Below are 18478 nucleotides of genomic sequence, written 5' to 3'. Positions count from 1 at the left end.
TTTTGCACTTAACTACCTTTTCCACCTTATTTCAGTATTTCTGAGTACTGTCTGCTTTACAGTAGGATTTGCTGGCACCGAGATAGGTACTTCCTCTGCTTCCTGAGAGGCTGAGAAGTCACTGCAGGGCATCAGTTCTGAACCAGGCTTCTTATTGTTTAAACGAGCTAATAAAACTGGGAACTCAATTTAAAAAACACTTTCAGCTGCACATGTCAGGTCACTTCTATGTTTGTAAAATAAGTGACTTTTTTGTTTCTTTTGGCAATTACCAGCATTGCTTATGCTTTATTTTTTCCTATGTGAATTCCTCAAGACACAGTACTAAGGCAGTAATCCAAAGCTGGGCTGTGTGAACTGGGCCCAGCCTACAGATGAGGAAACAGCAGCAAAAAAATAAAGCATCACAAGGAATGGCAGTTTTGGCAGGGGTTTTTTTTGTTTAAAGTTGTCTTCAAAGTGTTCTCTCTTCCATGGATCAGACCACCCCAGCTACAGTGGCATCACTGGCACTAACTATTCCAGGTAAGGTACTTAAGGAAAAAGTGTACCAACAGCTTCTTTCAGCAGCATTTCTTCACAATGCCCACCAGCAGCATTACAGCTATGTTTATCAGGCAGCCAAGAGCCTAAGAGGTGACTACTAAATAAGTTACTCAAAGGAAGTGGTGCTTTTCCTCCATAAAGACTCTGTACTGGTTTTGCTAAATTACTTTTTTTTTTTTTTTTGAAAGGCTTCGCAGAAAGGAAGCAGCCAGTGAGACCAGCTAGTTTTAACTTGGGCTGGACTGTCCATGACTGTAAGGGAGGGTCTCGCACTCCTCAAGTACTCAGTTCTCTTCAGGATGAGTGACTAAACAGCCTGTGATAGACCATGTGTTATATTTATTACATCAAAAGCTGAGCAAACCAAAATATGTCAGGTATGGTTTAAGTCTTTCTCCAAAGCCTTTACAGTTTGATCAGGTGGAGTTGAGGAAAGGCTCACACAGCTGCATGAAAACTCCATTTGGCCTAGTTTAGTGTGTTTCTGCTCTAACTTTCCCAACTGTTCTGCTCCTTTTGGATAGTGAAAGGCTGACAGAATCTGTGTTACAGCCAGCTGTGAAAGACAACAGGTGACCTTCCTCAACAGTCAGCTGTTAGTGTCACAGGACTGTTACCTAGTTGATGTCACTGCTGAGACCTGTCTGTCAGGTGCAGGCTGTAGCACAAACTCCTTTTCTGAAGAGCAGTGCAGAGTATTTCACACTTAAGCACTTTGCTATGCAAAAGAAAGTGAAGATGAATTAGGGAACATCTACCTCATCTTGCAGTGAGTGTGAGGTACTTCTGATTCACATTTGTGTATGACATTGTCTACTTACTGCTGTCCTGATCATTTATTGCCCCCCTGTTTACTTTCACTTTGTCAAATATATCCAGCAGATTTTAAACACTTTATTTAATAAAAGTTAAACATACAAAACTGAAATTAACACACTTTGTATTCATAAAAATCACTTTCTCCCATTATAGGGAGAACCTTTTTTCTATGTATGGATTCTAAACTACCAGTTGTAGAGTTTAGCTTGAGTTGTGACTCAGGTAACTGATGGAACATTCCACCAATCAGTGCATCAACAATTGCTGACGTGACCTGATCTAGGTAACAAATTACAAAATGAGCTACATTAACATAATATACAGGGAAATAATGGTCAGGGTTAATGGACAAGGCACACCCTTCACTTATTTAATGGAGAAATAGCTGATGTACTCTTGTCCATTAACTCAGCCCTAGATTTTACAAAAATAATATCTACATTGTATACAGGGCTACCCATTAACTTCTTTAAACACATTACGGGTTCAGAGATGGCACCACTACCGTAAGTGAGAGACAAGTAACAGAGGAAAGCAAATCACATAAAATACAAGAAAGCAAGAGCTTTTACACGTGGTTTCCTGCATAAAATTGAAGGGGCTCAGCAGCACTGTAATAGAGCTGAAGTTACAATGAACACTAGGGCCAGTCAGTTATTTCAGGACAGAAACTCCAGACTAACCTTTACTCACTCACAACTAAGTGGGAATGCTGTGCTGCAGTTCTACCTGGCAGGCTGGGGGAGGCCCAGACAGGAGCTGTGACTGAATTCCAGGTCTGTGACTAAACCATCAATCCTGTGAGATCTACAAGACAGGAGATGATGGCTCCTTTCCAGAGCACAGCCATTTCTCTTCTCCAACTCTCTGATCCTTGGGAAGGAGGGATGGGTATTTTGAAGTACAGTTCTCTACTTTGAAATTGGCATCTAAATACCTTGTCCTATGGTTTTCTGGTTACATTTCAATAACCTCCTATTAAAATTTTATGAGTATTAAAAGAAACCCCAACAAACAATAAACTATTTCCTCTGCTAAACTTCTAGCACAGGAAATTCAGACTGGAATTAAACTCAGATTTATAGTTTCTAGCACATGAATCACCATTAGTACTAAAGACCCTATTGGCCCTGTTCTGCCCTCATTTACAGCTGTACAAATCGATCTTCAGTGGCTTTGCAAGGGAGTAATTCAGAACTTCCTCAGCAATTCCATGTAATGTATAAGCTATGATGGAGTCTGGCTCTCCCAGAGCTGCAGCAGCTCTGTAATGCTGAGCTCATCACCGAGACAGCAGGCAGCACTGTTGACTACCCAAATGAGGGAGGCTGTTAAGGTGCCAGTTTTATACCACCACTTTTCTTAAAAAAAAAAAAAAAAAAACCAAAAAAACCCCAAAAAAAACCCAACCAAAACCCAACTTTACTACTCATATGAATGGAAGATTCCAGAGATCAAAGCTGCAGATAACTATTGCTTTCAGAGTAACAGGTAACAGCAGTTTGTGAAAGCATTTACCTGCAGAATGTATTTTAATGCAACTACAAAAAGTTTAATGATTAGGGGAGTCAAATCAATAGCTGGAGATTTAAGGCTCATATCAGCTGAAGCCAATGTGATGGTGACAAAATGGACTACTCGCTATGTGCCAACAAATAATTTACTTTTAGAAAAATATAATGATAAAAAGATAAGTGTAAAGCCCTGCAGAGATGAAGTTCCACCTTTTTCCCCCATTACTGAGGCATCAAATGCCTGACGTTATATTTAGAGGTATCTTGATACTGTGTCATAGGTTTGTCTGCAATTCCACATGTTCCAACTCCAACCTTGCCAGTTACGCTCTCAGGGGAAGCAAAAATACTCCTCTTTACCTGCAAATGAAACAGAAAAAAACATTTCTGAATAATTACTAACTTGTTCTTATTAAAAACCAAAACAAGTAAACATTGCTCTTTGAAGTGTTCCTCAACTTCTTAACTCTGTAGGCAGGCACACTTTCTAAAGGCTAACTCATCCGCAAGTGAGACAGAGCTGGGAATCACCTGGCACCCAAGTACTGGATGGGGTCGTGGTACTCAGGACCTTGGTTTAGGCCAACACTGAATAAAATTCACCTTCCTTATAAGACAATCTCTAATAATTGTTTATAAGGAAGAGAGAAGTTTTACCGCTGTGTCTGGCAGCTCTTGGTCAAGCCACAACAAAAACTGAAGTAAGGCTTTAAAGTGTCCTTGCTACCTTTTTTTGTGCTGTGCTTGCTATTCCAGGGCAATTACTTAGTGCTGTGTCTGCCAGGTCATAAACACAGGAAGAAGTCAGGCTTGGAGGGTTAGGCAGACCCTCGGGTTCTAAGCTCAAGAAACACTACCTGGCAGTGACAGTGAGCCCAGCTCTCCAAGCTAGGTGCAAGCTCAGCCTCTTCAGAAGAGCGCTCCTCCAAAAATCATCCAGCACAGAACCAGGCCTTTAACATGTACCACATACCAAACTGCACACTTCAGAACCCCAGAGATAAACCCCTTCAAAAACCACTTCCTCCTCTCTCCCAGAGTACTGCACAGCAATCTATGCCCTGTTGTTACTCATGTAATGACAAAACCAAACAAACCTGGCCTTTTTTGTTTTTAGAATAGGCTCTGTTGTTGAACTGTTGCCACTTGACTTTCTGGTCCTCCCGTTCCTGCTCAAGTTCTTTAATTCTCTGAGCTTTTTTCAAAGCTTTCTTCTTTTTATACTCTCGTTGCTGGGCTATCATCTCTTTTCTGGAGAGAAGGAAAAAAAGAAATTTAATGTTTGTACCATTTCCTGTAAGAAACTAAAACCCCTGTAAGACGGGGACACACAATAGTTTTCCATAAGTAAATGACAGAAAACAAAGCTTGTAAATATTCTGCACTTCTAAGAGAGACAAAACCAAGTCTTTCCATGCATAAGCATTACATCACTTTAGATATCTGGGCATAAGAACAACCACCACCACCTGATTAAGACCATGCCAAACACAGCGACCCACGGGGCTGCATGCAATTCATTACTGAAAGTGTACCTATCAGCACTTCTATGTTTCAGAAACATCTAGGGTTTGGAAAACGTAAATAGCCCATTCAAGTGAAAAGCCCAAACTGTTCTGCAGGTCTGCAGGACTCTCATGCTACCCAGTATTGGACAGGGATGGAAGGAAAAGAACAAAGATAAGTCACTTCAGTAAAGATATAGAAGTTCAAGGAGTCAATCTAAGACACAATGTAGTATCCCTCAGAATGATCCCTTAGGGAACAGATCATTGCCTGTAACAAACTCTGAAATTGTACTTTTTTTTTTTTCCTCAAAAAAACCCAAAATGTTTTCAGCCCTTAAAAATACCTTTCTATGTTAGACACAGCAGGATACTGAGTAAAGCACATTTCCCCAGCGATGGGGTCAACACAGCAATCCTAATGCAGGGATGGGGCAGAAGCAGACATCCTTCGTACTGGTGAGTATACTTTGTTGTTAGCCAAATCACAGGTCTGAGAACAGCCTGCACTAGATCTGGGCTTAAACTTGTAGGCTCTCTGCTGTCAATGAAAAAGTACTAACTTATCTTAACCTACTGCTTACGTAATTGGTATCTTGAGACAGCATAATCTGAGTTAAAACAAAGTCTATCATCTTATCTTGCCAGCATACATAACACACATGGTACCAGCCACAATAATCTAACAAACACCATATGCTAGATTAAGATCCTTCTTCAAGCAAACGCCTGAAGATATTAAAGACATGTAAAATTAAAAAAAAAAAAATTCTATTTCATTAACCAATTTTTATAGCGGGGGGAGGGAAGAAAAAAAAGCAGCTTTCAGACTTAATGCCTGTGTATTACTTACTTGGACATGGGTTTGTTGCCACTGTCCTCTTTTGCTTTTCTTCCCTCTTCCACAGGCTTGAGGTTGAACAGAGGTGTAACTTCAGCATTGCCATATCCAGCAAATGTGACCGCAGCTGTTCCATTCTCCTCATCTATTTCTTCAATCTCAGCTTCATAACACCTGTAAAGATATCATGGCTGTAAGCATGTGAGTAAAGCTTTAATACTCAACCCTTCAACATCTACACTGTCAGCCAAATAATGGCATTAAGTAAAAAATTTGCAAATATCAGCCTTCATTTTCAGGGACAATACACAAATCAAACCAAGAGATTATTTTCTTAAGGTCAAAGGGACACAAACACAAAGACTGGAATCTGCTGTACTTGACCTTTAGCATCAAGAAGCAATGGCCTCACAGTTATCAAGACTAATGATTAATGCTGAGGCCAATCTAATCAGATATCCTGATTTGGTTCTAGTTCTGGCAGGTCATGGGATTGGAAGAAAAAAAAAAAAAAAGACTCAACAAAATATTGCATTCAGAGAACACAGCTCTCAGGGAATTCACTGAGGAGTTGCAGAAAATGTCAGCTCCCAAGACCAAAGCTTTGGTTACACTTGTCTCCATATGGAAGAGAGTTAAGAAAAACTGAAGCTTTCAAAATATTCCCTCTTCAACAGCAACAAAATTAAAAGTTTTCTTATTGATTTAAAATAGCAATTTTGAAGTTTTAGCAGGAATCAGTCCATTTCACATTTATGCGTATGAAACATTTTGGTCAAAGTGACCTCATAATGGGAAAGAGGAAAAAAAGCCGTGACATTTCCAAAAATATTTAAAGTAATTGAGTCTAAATTCAGAGCAAAAGGATACATCTAAAGCAAATAGAGGAATAAAATGAGATGTTTCATAGACAACATTCCAGTTAACATTTACTAAATTGATTTCTTGGGCTATTTTAGTGGGCCAACAACATCCTGAGTTGAGCTAGGTGAAAATACATAGAAACCTAAACTGCATGAGGTAAAACGTATTCATCTCTGGCTAGCTCTACATGAAACACCGGTCATTTAAGGAATGTTGCAACAGAAGCAAGGGGTTAAAAAAAAGCAATACAATTAAGTCCAATAAGATCCACTTCAGTGGACACTCTGGCACATTCTTCCCCAAGCTCTGATACTCTAACCCAGAGATCAGAGCAAGAAGAATGACCAATGGTGATCTAAGACAGCAAGATTCAATTTTTATGTTCTTACACAAAAGCATTTTACTCAATAATCCATGCCAGAAAAACTGTTCACTTTTAGGTTTGTTTTCTACTTAAGACATCAATAGCTATACCAAAATCTCTATGTGGTTACTACATAGTTAATAGAGCCACATTTGTTAACAATAGAGCTTCTCTCTAAGTGGTAATGACTGGGATATTAATCCTGAAAAAACTGTTATTTTTAAAGAGCTGCAACAGTTATACATTTTTGCAGCATGAAAAGTAATTTTAGAATGTTTATTTCAAAGATTATGATGTCAGAATGAACTGCTTGGGTTCCCAGAACTTCACTGGCTAATGTAATGGAGACTAAATCCAAAAGGTTGATTAATTCTATAGTTACATTACAGAGCTAGTTATTTGATAGCCAAAACCCAGCATTTCCAATTAAAAATTAATTTCCAATTAGAGGCACAAACTGAGATACAGCAAGGATTTTTCTTGATAGCAATTACATATATATGACTGCAATGACAAATTATGAATTATATATCCTGAAACCTTTACGAAAGACTGCTCTGACAGATCAATTCATGAAAGTCTGCCATTTATTACATTAGCAAATGGTAATTTACCAAAGCTACCCTACTTTTATAAGGTTAGTGAAAAACAGGGCTTTTCTAGAAAATGACCCCACCTCTCTTTGTTTTTTATCTAAAATACTGACCTTTAATAAAGACAGTACAAGAATACCTAATATCATATTTCTTTTTGCTTTTAGTCACCCTAGGGGCAGTTCAAACTGAATGAAAGTCTCTTACCATTGAACTATTTCATGTAACTGTTAGAGAAGTTTTCTACACTTACTGTCCATCCTCACTCCATATCGCCATACACCTATCCCCAACCTTCCAGGAGTGACTGGGTAGGGCAGAAGCAGAACTGTCAGAACTTGCAAGAGTTTCAGAAGGTTGTGTTGAAAGGAGATCTTTGGTTAATTCTATGACTTCCTATAAAAGACAAACAACACACAAAGAATAATTTTTCAAACTCTGTTACAATGCGTATGTTTACCCCAAGCTTGCTGGTTTGGTTTTTTCTGAAGTTACTGTATTAAATTCACAGCTAATGTAAAGCAGACTAAGTTTAGGGCGTTTTTTTAAATCATTTAACTAAACTCACTCATTGCCAACATAGATACAAAAGATGTGTGGTCCTCCCTGTACTGCAGTAAAGTTGCCCATGCCCTCCTCAATTTCAAAAAGTAGCCTATTATTTTTATAGCATTTCTTTCTAGATGCATTGTTTATCCATAGGCACAAAGACACAGCTAGACAATCTGAATTAAAAAAAATCAACAGTGTACACATCCCACGTACACATGGCCGTATGGGATGTTGGTTATTGACCAAAAAAATCGCACAACATGTGGCAGAGCAAGTATTCAGCAGGACAGCGCTCTGAAGACAAAACACGAAAGGACATAATGCTTCTATTCTCTCTCTAGATGGCAGTTTCTTCCATCCCTTCCCATTTGGGACTGGCAGGCTATATTATATACAGTAATGTCTAAAATGCACAACAACTATAATTGCAGCATTTCTAAGTGATGAACCGTTTTTTCAGTTTACTCAAAAATATGTGGATTGACTGAACTGAAGCACCCAGAGCCAGGGTGGAAGAGTACCTTCCAAGACTGCCAGTCTCGTTTATAGAAAGCACTCAGGTGCATAATAAAGAAATTAATCTCCTTAAGTCATTTTGATGTGTTTGTTTTTCTCTAAATTCTGTGACCTTAAGATTTCAGGTCAGGCTTTCCCTTGCTAATCCAACAAGACAAACAACAAAATAACAAATTTTTCCAGTTCCTTTAAATATTATTCACAGATAGGAGCATGCAAAAACCCCTCCCCAACTTCCTGTCAATGTTATATTCTTACTCCACACAATCAAGAGCACTGGTTTTCACTAGTGTTAAAAGTCAAAGGAGTCAGCACCTAAAAGGCCATTTAGATTTTCTGTATAAAGCAAAGCAACTCTGCAGTCCTTAAGGAAGAAAAATTCTTTAGTTATTTTGAGTATCTCAGCATGAACCATTGTCACTCTCCTAACTAACAGTAAATATTTAAATTAGGGGAGGGTTACAGATAAACAACATTCAAGTGAGGCTTAGTGGAGCCTGAACTCTCCTCATGATGTCACATCCTGGTTCGGCTATGAGTGTATAAAGATTAGCTCAGGAAAGATCAGTAAAAAAGCTATTCCTCAAGAACCTAAAGGATCATAAGTAGTTCCCAAATAAGAAGTTAGTACAATATAAACTTGCATGCATTTTTACCTGATAAATTATACAACTGGCATGAATGGCCTAACAGTTTGTTTCTGTTGCGGTTATTAATGTCTAGATTTCCAACACCTTCCTAACAAGTTCTGCTCTTCATTTTAGCTAGTTACTAAGTGCAACAGCAAGCACAATCAGTAGCAACTGTAAGCACAGAAACATGCTTGCAATTACTTCTCCTACTTCAGTCTCCATTTTCCATAATAGTACAGCTGAACCAGAACAGATTTTGATTATCAAGTTACATAATTTGAGAGTGCTCCACAGAACGTGCAGCATTAGCCTAATTTTCCCTCCCAGGTGCAAAATCCCAAACTATTCCTCAACATATACACAGCTGTTTTCCACAAATCTAAGAGGCATCACGGTTTCAAATGGGTATTTTATCTCAGCAGGTTACATACAATACATCAGGCACAAGCTACCTGAAAGCGTTTCAGCTATGTAGACTACCAGTAATATGAAACTGTTGACTTATTCTTGCCATATTCTTAGATGGCTCATTGTAGAACTCAAGTGTGGATAGTTTCAGACAAGTCTATTAAGGATTCTTTGAATTTGACAAAGTCACTTACACACCAGGCTATAAATAGCAAACTTTTGGTAAAAATCTTCATCTGATATGCACGTGTCATAGTGCTAAGCACACAAGAGAGAAACATTAATTTTATTGCAACCCATGAGATAGTTCTAAAGTCTTTAATGGAATAGCTCATTCAAAGAAAATTTCTAGGCACAAGTTAGACTACCACAGCAGCTCAGTACAGCCAAATGGGTTGAACAATATGGCTTGCTGCCACATCCCCGTGATGTGAAGGTGTGACCCGCAGAGAATACTAGTCAGAGCTTGCCAAGACTTTTCCTGACCAACTGGTCTTTACAATGCCAGAGCTCTACACTCCAGAACACAACACCCATGGATATCATCTCCAATTACAGGAGATGAGAGCTGCCATCAATTCTACTTGATACAAAAGGTAAGTTTGGTCCTTGGGTGCATGGACACTCTCCTAGAAGTGCTTCCATAAAACAAAAAGTGAAAAGTTAAATATTTATAAAAATTCTTCTAATATTCATTTTAATCTTGTTACTCAGGAATAAGCAAAGTACATCAAATGCACTAGTAGTGCATCACTATTTACGATAGGAAAAAAAATTTAAATTTACGTAATGACAATCTCTTTGAACAGACAAAAAGGTACTTCGGACACTGAAGCATCGAACCCATTTTTACAACTGTTAGGTTGGCATATATTCAGTCTGCAAAACATTACGTCATTTTCAAGGTGGAACATACGAATAGCAAACCTTTTGGGGACGAAAGTGTAAAGATCTTCCCCATTCTGTGCAGAAAGCTTTTATAAAAAAGTTTGCAAGTTGTCCTTTCAGATCAATGATCTCTGCATATCAAAGCCGAGGTCGTGCTGGTATCGGAAATATCATCCCATATGGGTTTTGCTGTGCATTTTAAAAATATAAAAATATACACATGCTTTTAACAGTGTACAATGAAGGACATTAAGATGATCTATAAAGTGCCTTGTGGGCACAAAGCCTTTGTAATTTAAAAGGAATTCTAAAGATCACTGATTTGAGGCAGTACTCGTACTTTGGTTGAAGCATCATTTTTATTGCTGTTACTTCCATACAGAATCGCGGTTACTGAACGTCGTACTGGGTAGTTTGATATATTTTTAGATCTGATATCTAAAGCAATCCACAACAGAAATGAAGCAGCATCTTGCACTCTGATGACAAATTTTAACAGTACCGCTGGTTGGGTTTTTTTTTTATAGGCCAATGTGTCTTTATACACACAAGAATCTAAAAGACCACTTATCAATTAAAATTAGGCTGGTGGTCTTCCTGTCACCAAACAATACCATAAGGACCAGAAATGGTTTTTAGCTCTTAAGAATGCACTATGGTCTCAAATGTTTAAAAAACTGCAGGTGCCAAATGAAGAACACGACTCCCTTTCTTATAGAAAAACTTTAATACAATCAAGCCTTAGATGTTCAAGCAATACTGAAACACACTCTAAAGCTTTTATCATTGCAAATACATGCAATGAATAAACAGATTCTGGATCAAATGATTTGACAACTCAAAAATAAGCAGAAAGGCAAAACATTAAGCCCAACCATCGGGCTTCAGCATAGTGAAAGCAACAAAAACTAATGACTTTGAGAAATGTTTTTTAAAAAAAATAGATAATAAAGACAGCACTGGCATATCTTTCATCACTCTGGCTAAACGTTTTAGCAGAAGAGTTTGCCATAAAAAATTAGTACATTTTTTTGCTAATCTACCAGAGAGGTTTAAAATAGGTCACATGCTGGTTTTTTTCAGAACAACCATACCATAGTTGCATCAAATTATGCAAATAGAAAAGTAATAAACCCACCAAGCATCTATTTTTTTTTGCAATGCAAACATTTAGGAAAGATGAAACACTTGCTAAAGACCCTAAAGTTTCAGCTACTCATACCCTCAAGTTCTCACCTGTAAGTCTTTTTTCAGTTTTAGTAAGTCTTCATTTTCTGCATTCCCAGATAAGGCAGCCTCAACTTGCTGAAGTTGAGCTTTGTAACTAGCTAACTGCTTAGCAAGGTCTTCCGACATCTGCAAGAAACATACACACACACAAACCATCAAAACAGGCTTGCTGCTTTTTAATCATGACTTGTGGCACAAGTGAAGTGAAACTGATAAATAAACAACACGAAAAGCTACTACTGAAATATTAAAAATACAACTCACTATTTGACTATAGATAGACACTCACCTTAATTTTTCCACTGTTCAACTACTCCCATGCAATTTCTAAAAAAGAAAGCTTAAACACGTGCCTGTGTGCATGCACAGGGAAAACAGGTAACTTACTGCAAGTAAGCAGCAGGGTCTTTAGGCAGCCTCAAAATTACCCACATCTTTAGAAAATTACTGCGCGCCACAGGTTTTCCCTTCTGGCTGCCACACGGCAAGAGCGTGCGTGTTTACAGCAGCGAAATCCTCTGCGGCAGCCGGGAACCGGCCCCTCCCGGGGTGCTCCCGGGAGCCAACCACCCGGCACCAGGGCCGCCGGCGGCGAGCCCGGCCCAGGGCCACCCGCTCCTTGTCGGACCAAGCCGGGCGAGTTGGGGCGCGGCGGAACGACGAGGAAAGGGGACCCGGCCGGTGAGGAAGGGCCCGCGCCGGCGGACAGGCCCAGGCTCAGGCCTAAGCCGAGGCCTAGGCCCAGGCTCCCTCAAAGCGGGAAAGACGAGACCGCCGGGCCGCCGAGGGGGAGGCGCGAGGGCGGCGAGCGGCCGCCGGTTCTCACCTCGGCGGGCGTGCGGGGCCCGGGCCGGGCCGTGGGGACGAGCGGGATGGCGCCGCTCGGGGTCCCGTCGGGCCGCGGCCGCTTCTGTCTCCTTCGCCGCAGCCGGGGGGAAGGGCGGGGCAAAGGCCCAGCGCGCGCCGGCGCTCGCGAGAGCACCCCGCCAGTCACGTGCTGCCGGCGCGCAGCGCTGGTCGGCTGAGCGCCTCGGCCACCTCACGCGGCCTTCAGGTCACGTGAGGGGGGGAGGTCCTTTTACTGCCTCGCGAGGCAACGAGAGCGGCGCGGGGCGGGAGCGCGCAGGCGCGCAGGAGGTTTTTCGGGGGGGGGGGGGGAAGAAGGGGTCTATCGCGCGTGCGCCTGCGCGAGGGACCCGGACCCGGACCCGGACCCGGACCGGGACCGGGACCGGCATCTGAGGGTGGCCGGGCCTCTGGCCTGATGGTCCCCTCGTCCCCTCGCGAGTCCCGTGTAAGGAGAGGTCGGCAGTACCTCAGGCAAACGCCCGTGGCCCTCCGTGCTGCGGCTCCGCGGGGCGGGGAGGGAACTGTCCTGTGGCGCTGCTGCGGCTGTCCTGAGGGGATTGACATCAACTGACGCGACCAGCGGCATCGAAATGCTCCTCTTCTGGGCAAGGCGCAGCTGTTTGTTCACTGAGGAGTGATGTCAGATTTCAGGGCCGGCCTGTGTAGGAGACGACAGGGTACTTGAGGCTGTGTGCACCTGATGGATGTCCTCGCCCACGTCTTCGGTCTTGACAATATCAAACACAATACTTTCTGGCTGCTTAAGTGATAGTTAGTTAGAACCATGCAAGACTTAGTACCAGTTTGGAAGAGAGTAAGCTTTGATATTTGGTCCTACAACAGGAGAGGAGAGGGGGAGGAAAAGCTCAGTGGCCCCTTCAAGCCTGTCACAGGAAGGAAAAAGTGTTTCCTGGTGGAAATCCAGTAATTAATTTGGCCTTGAGCCTATGAGCCAGGCAAATTAAGCAGAGGCCCCAAAAGTTTCTTAGTATTACCAGGAGGATCAGTGTCTCCTGCAAACATCCTGTCCCTCGTGGTCATCAGCATGCAGGGCTTCACAGGAAGATGACGTCACTTGGACTCTTTGGGTTTGTTTACATATAGAGAGGGAAATACATCTGCCGTGTTCTGCAACACTTGGTTTATGTCCTCAGAGGATATCCTGACTGAGGATAAAACACATTTCTGTATCTTGGTGTGTGCTTTGATAATTGAAATACAGAAATTACTGGATGTTGTTCACAGACTGACTGATGAGACTGAGCGTAACAATGAAGATAACAACAATAGCATCTTTTTGTATTTTTATTCATAATATAGATACAGAAAACATTTTGTGATAAGACTGCAGACAGATCAGCAGAAGTACACATTTATTGATACAGAGTGATCCTAATGACTTGGCTGGCGTACCTATGAGTTAAAACGCACATTAGTACAATCAGTTTGAACTTCCCATCTCAGAACAAGAAATCTCAGCCATACCTGCGGGATTGAAGTGACAGAGAGGGACTGAGGAGGCATACAGTGTCCAGGTGTCTCCAAAGGCAACAACAGCAAAAAGGAGAACATTAGCAGAACTAAGCATAAGGAGGTATTTTAGTCCTATAAAAGTTTTGGGGAGAGTTAATACTGAAATAGTATATGTGGTTCTGGAGTCTGGAGTTTTATGGGGTCTGCAGACTTCTAAAAAGAGCCACCAACGTTATGTGATGGCTGGAGAAAATGCCCTTCTCTCAGAGAAAGGCTGAAATGCCCAACCTGTTTAGCTCCAAGAAAGAGCAGGAGGTGACTTGATTACAACATGTAACTAATTTGAAAGAAAATATTATGAAGTACTCGAAACATAAAAGGATTGAAACACCCAGTTGACTAAAAGCTAAAGGTACAATTACCTTTAAGAGGTTTTTGTTTTGTTTTGTTTTCTCTTGTTTTCTTCAGCTCAGGATAGTGCCTTTTTAAACACTATTTCAACACATGCTGTCATTCAAGCACATGCTGCTATGTATAGGAAGACAAGCCAGATCTTGAAACCACTGATCTTTAACTCTTATAAATTGGAAATTCTCATTAACTGCATCTTAAAACTGGATTTGTCTTCACCCAAAAATAGAGATTTTTTTTTCTGTGTTTGACTAAAGAAACTCTTTTATACTACATTGAGGAAAAACACGATATAAGCATGATGACTTCCTGCTATCTTACAGATTACAATTTTTAAACAGTATGTTTTACAGATCATGAAATGGTTGGTGCTTGGAGGGATATAGTAGCACATTAGCACTCTTTAAAACACTATATTATCTAGTTGTTGTCAAGATCTTGTTCCTTCTGTATGTGTTAGGAGATCAAAGCAAGGTCAGGTACGTTTGTGCCGTATCTGAATGTTTCTAACTGCATTCCGTACTTTCATCTTATCCAGAACTGTATCTCTTCATAAATCCTTACTTTTTATGAGATGTTTATATGTTGTAGTGCAGTATTACAGTGTATTCATAGAATTGAGCCATATTATTTACAGGCTATAAAGTTATACCACAGTAATATCATTATTACAAGGTCATTTATACCATGTTACTGGAATTTATCACATTTTATCATACATGATACATAGAATTTTAGTGTAGTTTATTGCCAAATGAAGGCATGTAAATTTAAGACAATACTTCATCACAAATGCCATAGAATTTGTTTCCCTAACTTATTAACAGAAAGAAAAGGCAACTTGATCAGCTTTTATCTAAGCCAAACTCTGTTGCCATTAGCATTGAGGCTTTCCTCTATGATTCCTAGTGGGCAGCTGTCTGATGGACATGACTGTACTTGGGGAACAACTAGGGAAAATCAGTGTAACTTGAGACTTTCTTACCATGGTGATGCTGTGGGGCAGCAGTTAGTGTGGCGGTAGCCGTGATAACTCTGTAGTGAACGGCACAGCTTGTCAGGAAGGTGAGTTTTCTGGTAAGCAGTATAGCTGGGCATGCTTTGGGGCTCATAAAGGGGCTGCCTGTCTTTAAGGCAAACTAATTTACAGACACTGGTGCATCCTGTAGCCGTGCTTGGCTTGTCCAGGAGGTGGTAGTGGTGCTGCACAAGACGTCTGTATCACCAGCTGTGTTTAACTACCAACGGGAGCTCACTCTGTTGTAGGTCCACAATTATGTCTTTTGACACTCTGCTGCGTTATTTTTATAGCTAGAGCTAATGGGAACATATAGCTGAAGTTATTTTTGAAGATAGCTTGGACTATATGGTCTTTTGACGTCTATGAGTTATGACAAATAAGTACATTTAAATCAGCAATATTCTACATTCCTTAATGTTAAATCCTGAAGCAGCTACAAGTCAGAGATTGGAGTGCTCAGCAGCAACTAATATTGTAAAGACATTATATCCAAATGGTTTAATGTCCCTGTTTTTCAGCACAGGGACCTAGTCACTAGCAAAAAAAATTGGCTTCTGCAAACAAAACAGTCTGTCCTCATGACAGAAATTGCGATCCAAGTCTAGGCCCAAATGGAGACACTGGATTTTTTTAGGCTTTTCTGGTAGGCTGCCTGCCTGGCAGGCATTGCCCTGTTAGTAGGGCGGTATGTCAGACTTGAAAGTCATTGGTATATTCATTTGGATCAAACCATCAAGAAAATATCGATTAATACTTCAATTTTGAGGGTTCTTTACCTGAAGATGTTTACCTCTAAGCAAAGTTGGCTTTATTTTTTTATTTTTTTTAATCATTTGTCATCATGGGCAGAGCTGTCAACTTCATCCGTAGATGCAATTATGCGATATTTCACATTATGAGCCATTTTCCTGCAAAATTTGCTTCTATAGTTTGATTTTTTTTTCTGCACTGGCAGTTTGACTCTGGCTGAACTTTGGAAAGCTCCAGCAGTTTGACACTTATAAAATCAAGTTATAGAAAGAAATGCTGATTGGCCAGGCACATGATTAAAATATACAGCTGTTCTGTTGAGAGGTTCAGGTGCCTCTTCGTTTTAAATCATGGGCTCAAAACTTCTTAGGGAAGTCCTGCTTGTTTTAAGGCTTCACTTTTCGCTGTTCTGCTCTCCTGAAATTTGGCCTAATTGTAAGTTTTTGAAATACCTGTTTACACAGACGTTTGTGTGGAAGTGGGGTCAGTTAGGTGAGCGTGTGCACATTTCCAAACATAATTTAAATCTCTACAACCGTGGTAGTCAACACGGATTGTGGTGCTAAGCAAAGAAACTGAGGGCTCAAACACGTTCTGTGCTTTGAATGATTGCAGTAATTATGCCCCATCAGTGAAAAAGGCACAGTGACTAAAACTGAGGAGGCAAAGTGATTCAGAACTGGATAAGGAATAAGAGCCAGGGTGGGGTGGCATGGCGATAAGGAGAAAATGTCAGAATTAGGAAGAACGGACTCAACACTTGCATCCATTAGGACGTCATCTGTTTCAGAAGGGTCTGAGGCTCTTGGATTTCCATTCCCCTGCAACTGACGGCTTATGAGAGCTGACGAAACGGCTTACGTGGGAAATGACAACCTGCCAGTGCGATCGGTTACTTTACTGGCACAACCAGCAGGTCCGTTTGATGGGTCTTAATCAGGCCTACACAATGTGCAGTTTGTCAGATGGTATTTTCAGCTCAATGTGAGTCTTCAGATGGGAGCAATATGCCAAGTCAAGGTGCAAATTCTTTCTCTGAGGCATTCTGCCATCTGCATCAGGGAGCATGTCAGCACTGGAGGCCTGGGGACTTCAGAAGGTGGCAGCTGGGGATGCTGGTTCTTCTTGGGGTGCCGGGAAGTCTGTTGCTGAAACTCCTTACATCCAGAATGGGTTTGAATGGCAGGAAAGTTGAGAAGATGGAGGGACTTTGGAAGGTAGGGAGCAAGGGCCCTTGCAATGAGCAGAGGAGGCTGGGAGGATTAGGAGAGGAGCTTGAAGCAGCGAGCCAGCAGCGTGGGAGGTTTGGGAAGCAGGAACTCGAGGTTAATATGGGAACGGCGTGGGGGTATTTTGTGTTTGTGTGTGGGGAGGGACCTGGGAATTATGGAACAAGGCGGACTGCTGTGATGGATTGTGGGATTGCTATGGGCCAGAGGAGACCTAAGCCCTACAGTAGTGAGGGTAGACGGGAGGATATTGTATGTGTAGGGAGAGGGAAACTGGTAATGAGTACATGAGAGGAGAGGCAAGGGGATGTTAGGTGCAGCTGACAGCATGCAGTGATGACTCTGTGCATTTTCCCCAGTACGGGGTTCCTGCCAGCTGTGTGCCACACACTGGCTGGGGTTTGTGGCAGCTGGTTAGCAGTGACCCAGAAAGAGCTGGGTGAGCTGCTCTGCTGCGTCCCGCAGCTGCAGCTTGGTGCTGACAGTCAGTCTTTGGTGGTCCACCCACATGGGAGCTGCATGCTTCTGGTCTAAGCCCTCTGTTCAGAACACAGGATTTACAGTAATTAAGGATGTGTAGTTAAAAATAGGCTGTTGTTTGTAGGTCCTGTATCTCTGCTGAATTTTAAAGGAAAGTGAGCTGAAAGGAGAGGAAGAGAGCTTTGCAAGAGGGCTACTGGATACCACTATGAAGATCTAGATTTACTTTCCTGTGTAGGAGCATCTACATAGTATGGGTGAGGTAGACCTGTGTATGGACAAAAAGAAAGCTCAGAGTGTAAAGTTAGAGCTAATTGCCCCAAAGGACTTGTCATTGAAAACTGACCAAAGAAGCTCTGATTCAGCCAGAGGTAATTTTGCTGCCACCGGGGCATGGTTAGATTGCTTTTAGGAACTGTCATACATTCCTAGGTTTTGAAAAATCATAGCAATCTTGGCTTGGGACTCCTGATCAGTGTTGCTTAGGCCATATGAGTAGTTTTTTGGGGGTGGTCAAAAATAGAAAGAAGCAATTTGAGACAGTGAAACTTACTTATAAAGAGCATTCTGATTATTTGCTGCCTCTCCTGAAGTTAACAAGATCAGAAATTTAATTAGTCACTTGGACACCTTTGGACCTCGATATCTCTGTTTCTCTGCCCTCCTGTAGAACAAGGCATAATAAAGCTACCTTGTGTTGTAGAAATGGATACTTAAAAATGCTGTAACATAGTGCTGATGGATATCAAATGAAAGCCAGTAAGAAAATTAAGAATTCTCTCTTTAAAATAGAATTGTAGGAGTCCATGGCAAAGAGTGAGTTCTGCTGACATAGAACCAGATTGTGAATGTCTGGGATCAGAGCAGTATCAAGGACCACTGAAGTCTGACTTTGTCATGCCATGTTTTACTTCCATCCTGTGAACCTAGAAGTTGCCCACAGTTAATATTTTTAATGCTTAACTATGATAAGGTTATTTTTGCTAACTACAC

The 18478-nt window shown here is 41.3% G+C and overlaps 1 protein-coding gene across 4 annotated transcripts; it reads right to left on the bottom strand.

Moving 5' to 3' along the window:
* Positions 1-1420: 1420 nt before the first annotated feature.
* Positions 1421-12911, bottom strand: SMNDC1 (survival motor neuron domain containing 1). 4 transcript variants are annotated; one of them, XM_054832830.1, is made up of 6 exons: positions 12588-12911; positions 11279-11398; positions 7300-7442; positions 5238-5399; positions 3977-4130; positions 1421-3239 (listed from the first exon to the last, which is right to left on the bottom strand). In XM_054832830.1, exons 1-6 carry the CDS (start codon positions 12705-12707, stop codon positions 3102-3104), a joined length of 837 nt encoding a protein of 278 aa, XP_054688805.1. In that variant the 5' UTR covers positions 12708-12911; the 3' UTR covers positions 1421-3101. The 4 variants fall into 4 exon arrangements, with proteins under 4 accessions (XP_054688805.1, XP_054688806.1, XP_054688807.1 ...); XM_054832831.1 differs by lacking the exon at positions 12588-12911 and adding an exon at positions 12099-12252; XM_054832832.1 differs by lacking the exon at positions 12588-12911 and adding an exon at positions 11562-11983.
* Positions 12912-18478: the final 5567 nt, after the last annotated feature.

Source organism: Grus americana, chromosome 7 (genome assembly GCF_028858705.1).
Source record: "Grus americana isolate bGruAme1 chromosome 7, bGruAme1.mat, whole genome shotgun sequence".
In the NCBI taxonomy this organism is placed as follows: domain Eukaryota; kingdom Metazoa; phylum Chordata; class Aves; order Gruiformes; family Gruidae; genus Grus; species Grus americana.
This window is presented reverse-complemented; position numbering and strand designations above follow the sequence as displayed.

Bases quoted from the DNA above. Each gene is read 5' to 3' on its own strand.
- SMNDC1 (XM_054832830.1), bottom strand. From the start codon at position 12,707: ATGCCGCTGGTCGCGTCAGTTGATGTCAATCCCCTCAGGACAGCCGCA. The intron at 7,443-11,278 runs GTGAGAACTTGA...TGTCTTTTATAG, and splicing joins AACTGAAAAAAGACTTACAG to GAAGTCATAGAATTAACCAA. The intron at 4,131-5,237 runs GTAAGTAATACA...CCTTCTCTCCAG, and splicing joins GGCAACAAACCCATGTCCAA to AAAAGAGATGATAGCCCAGC.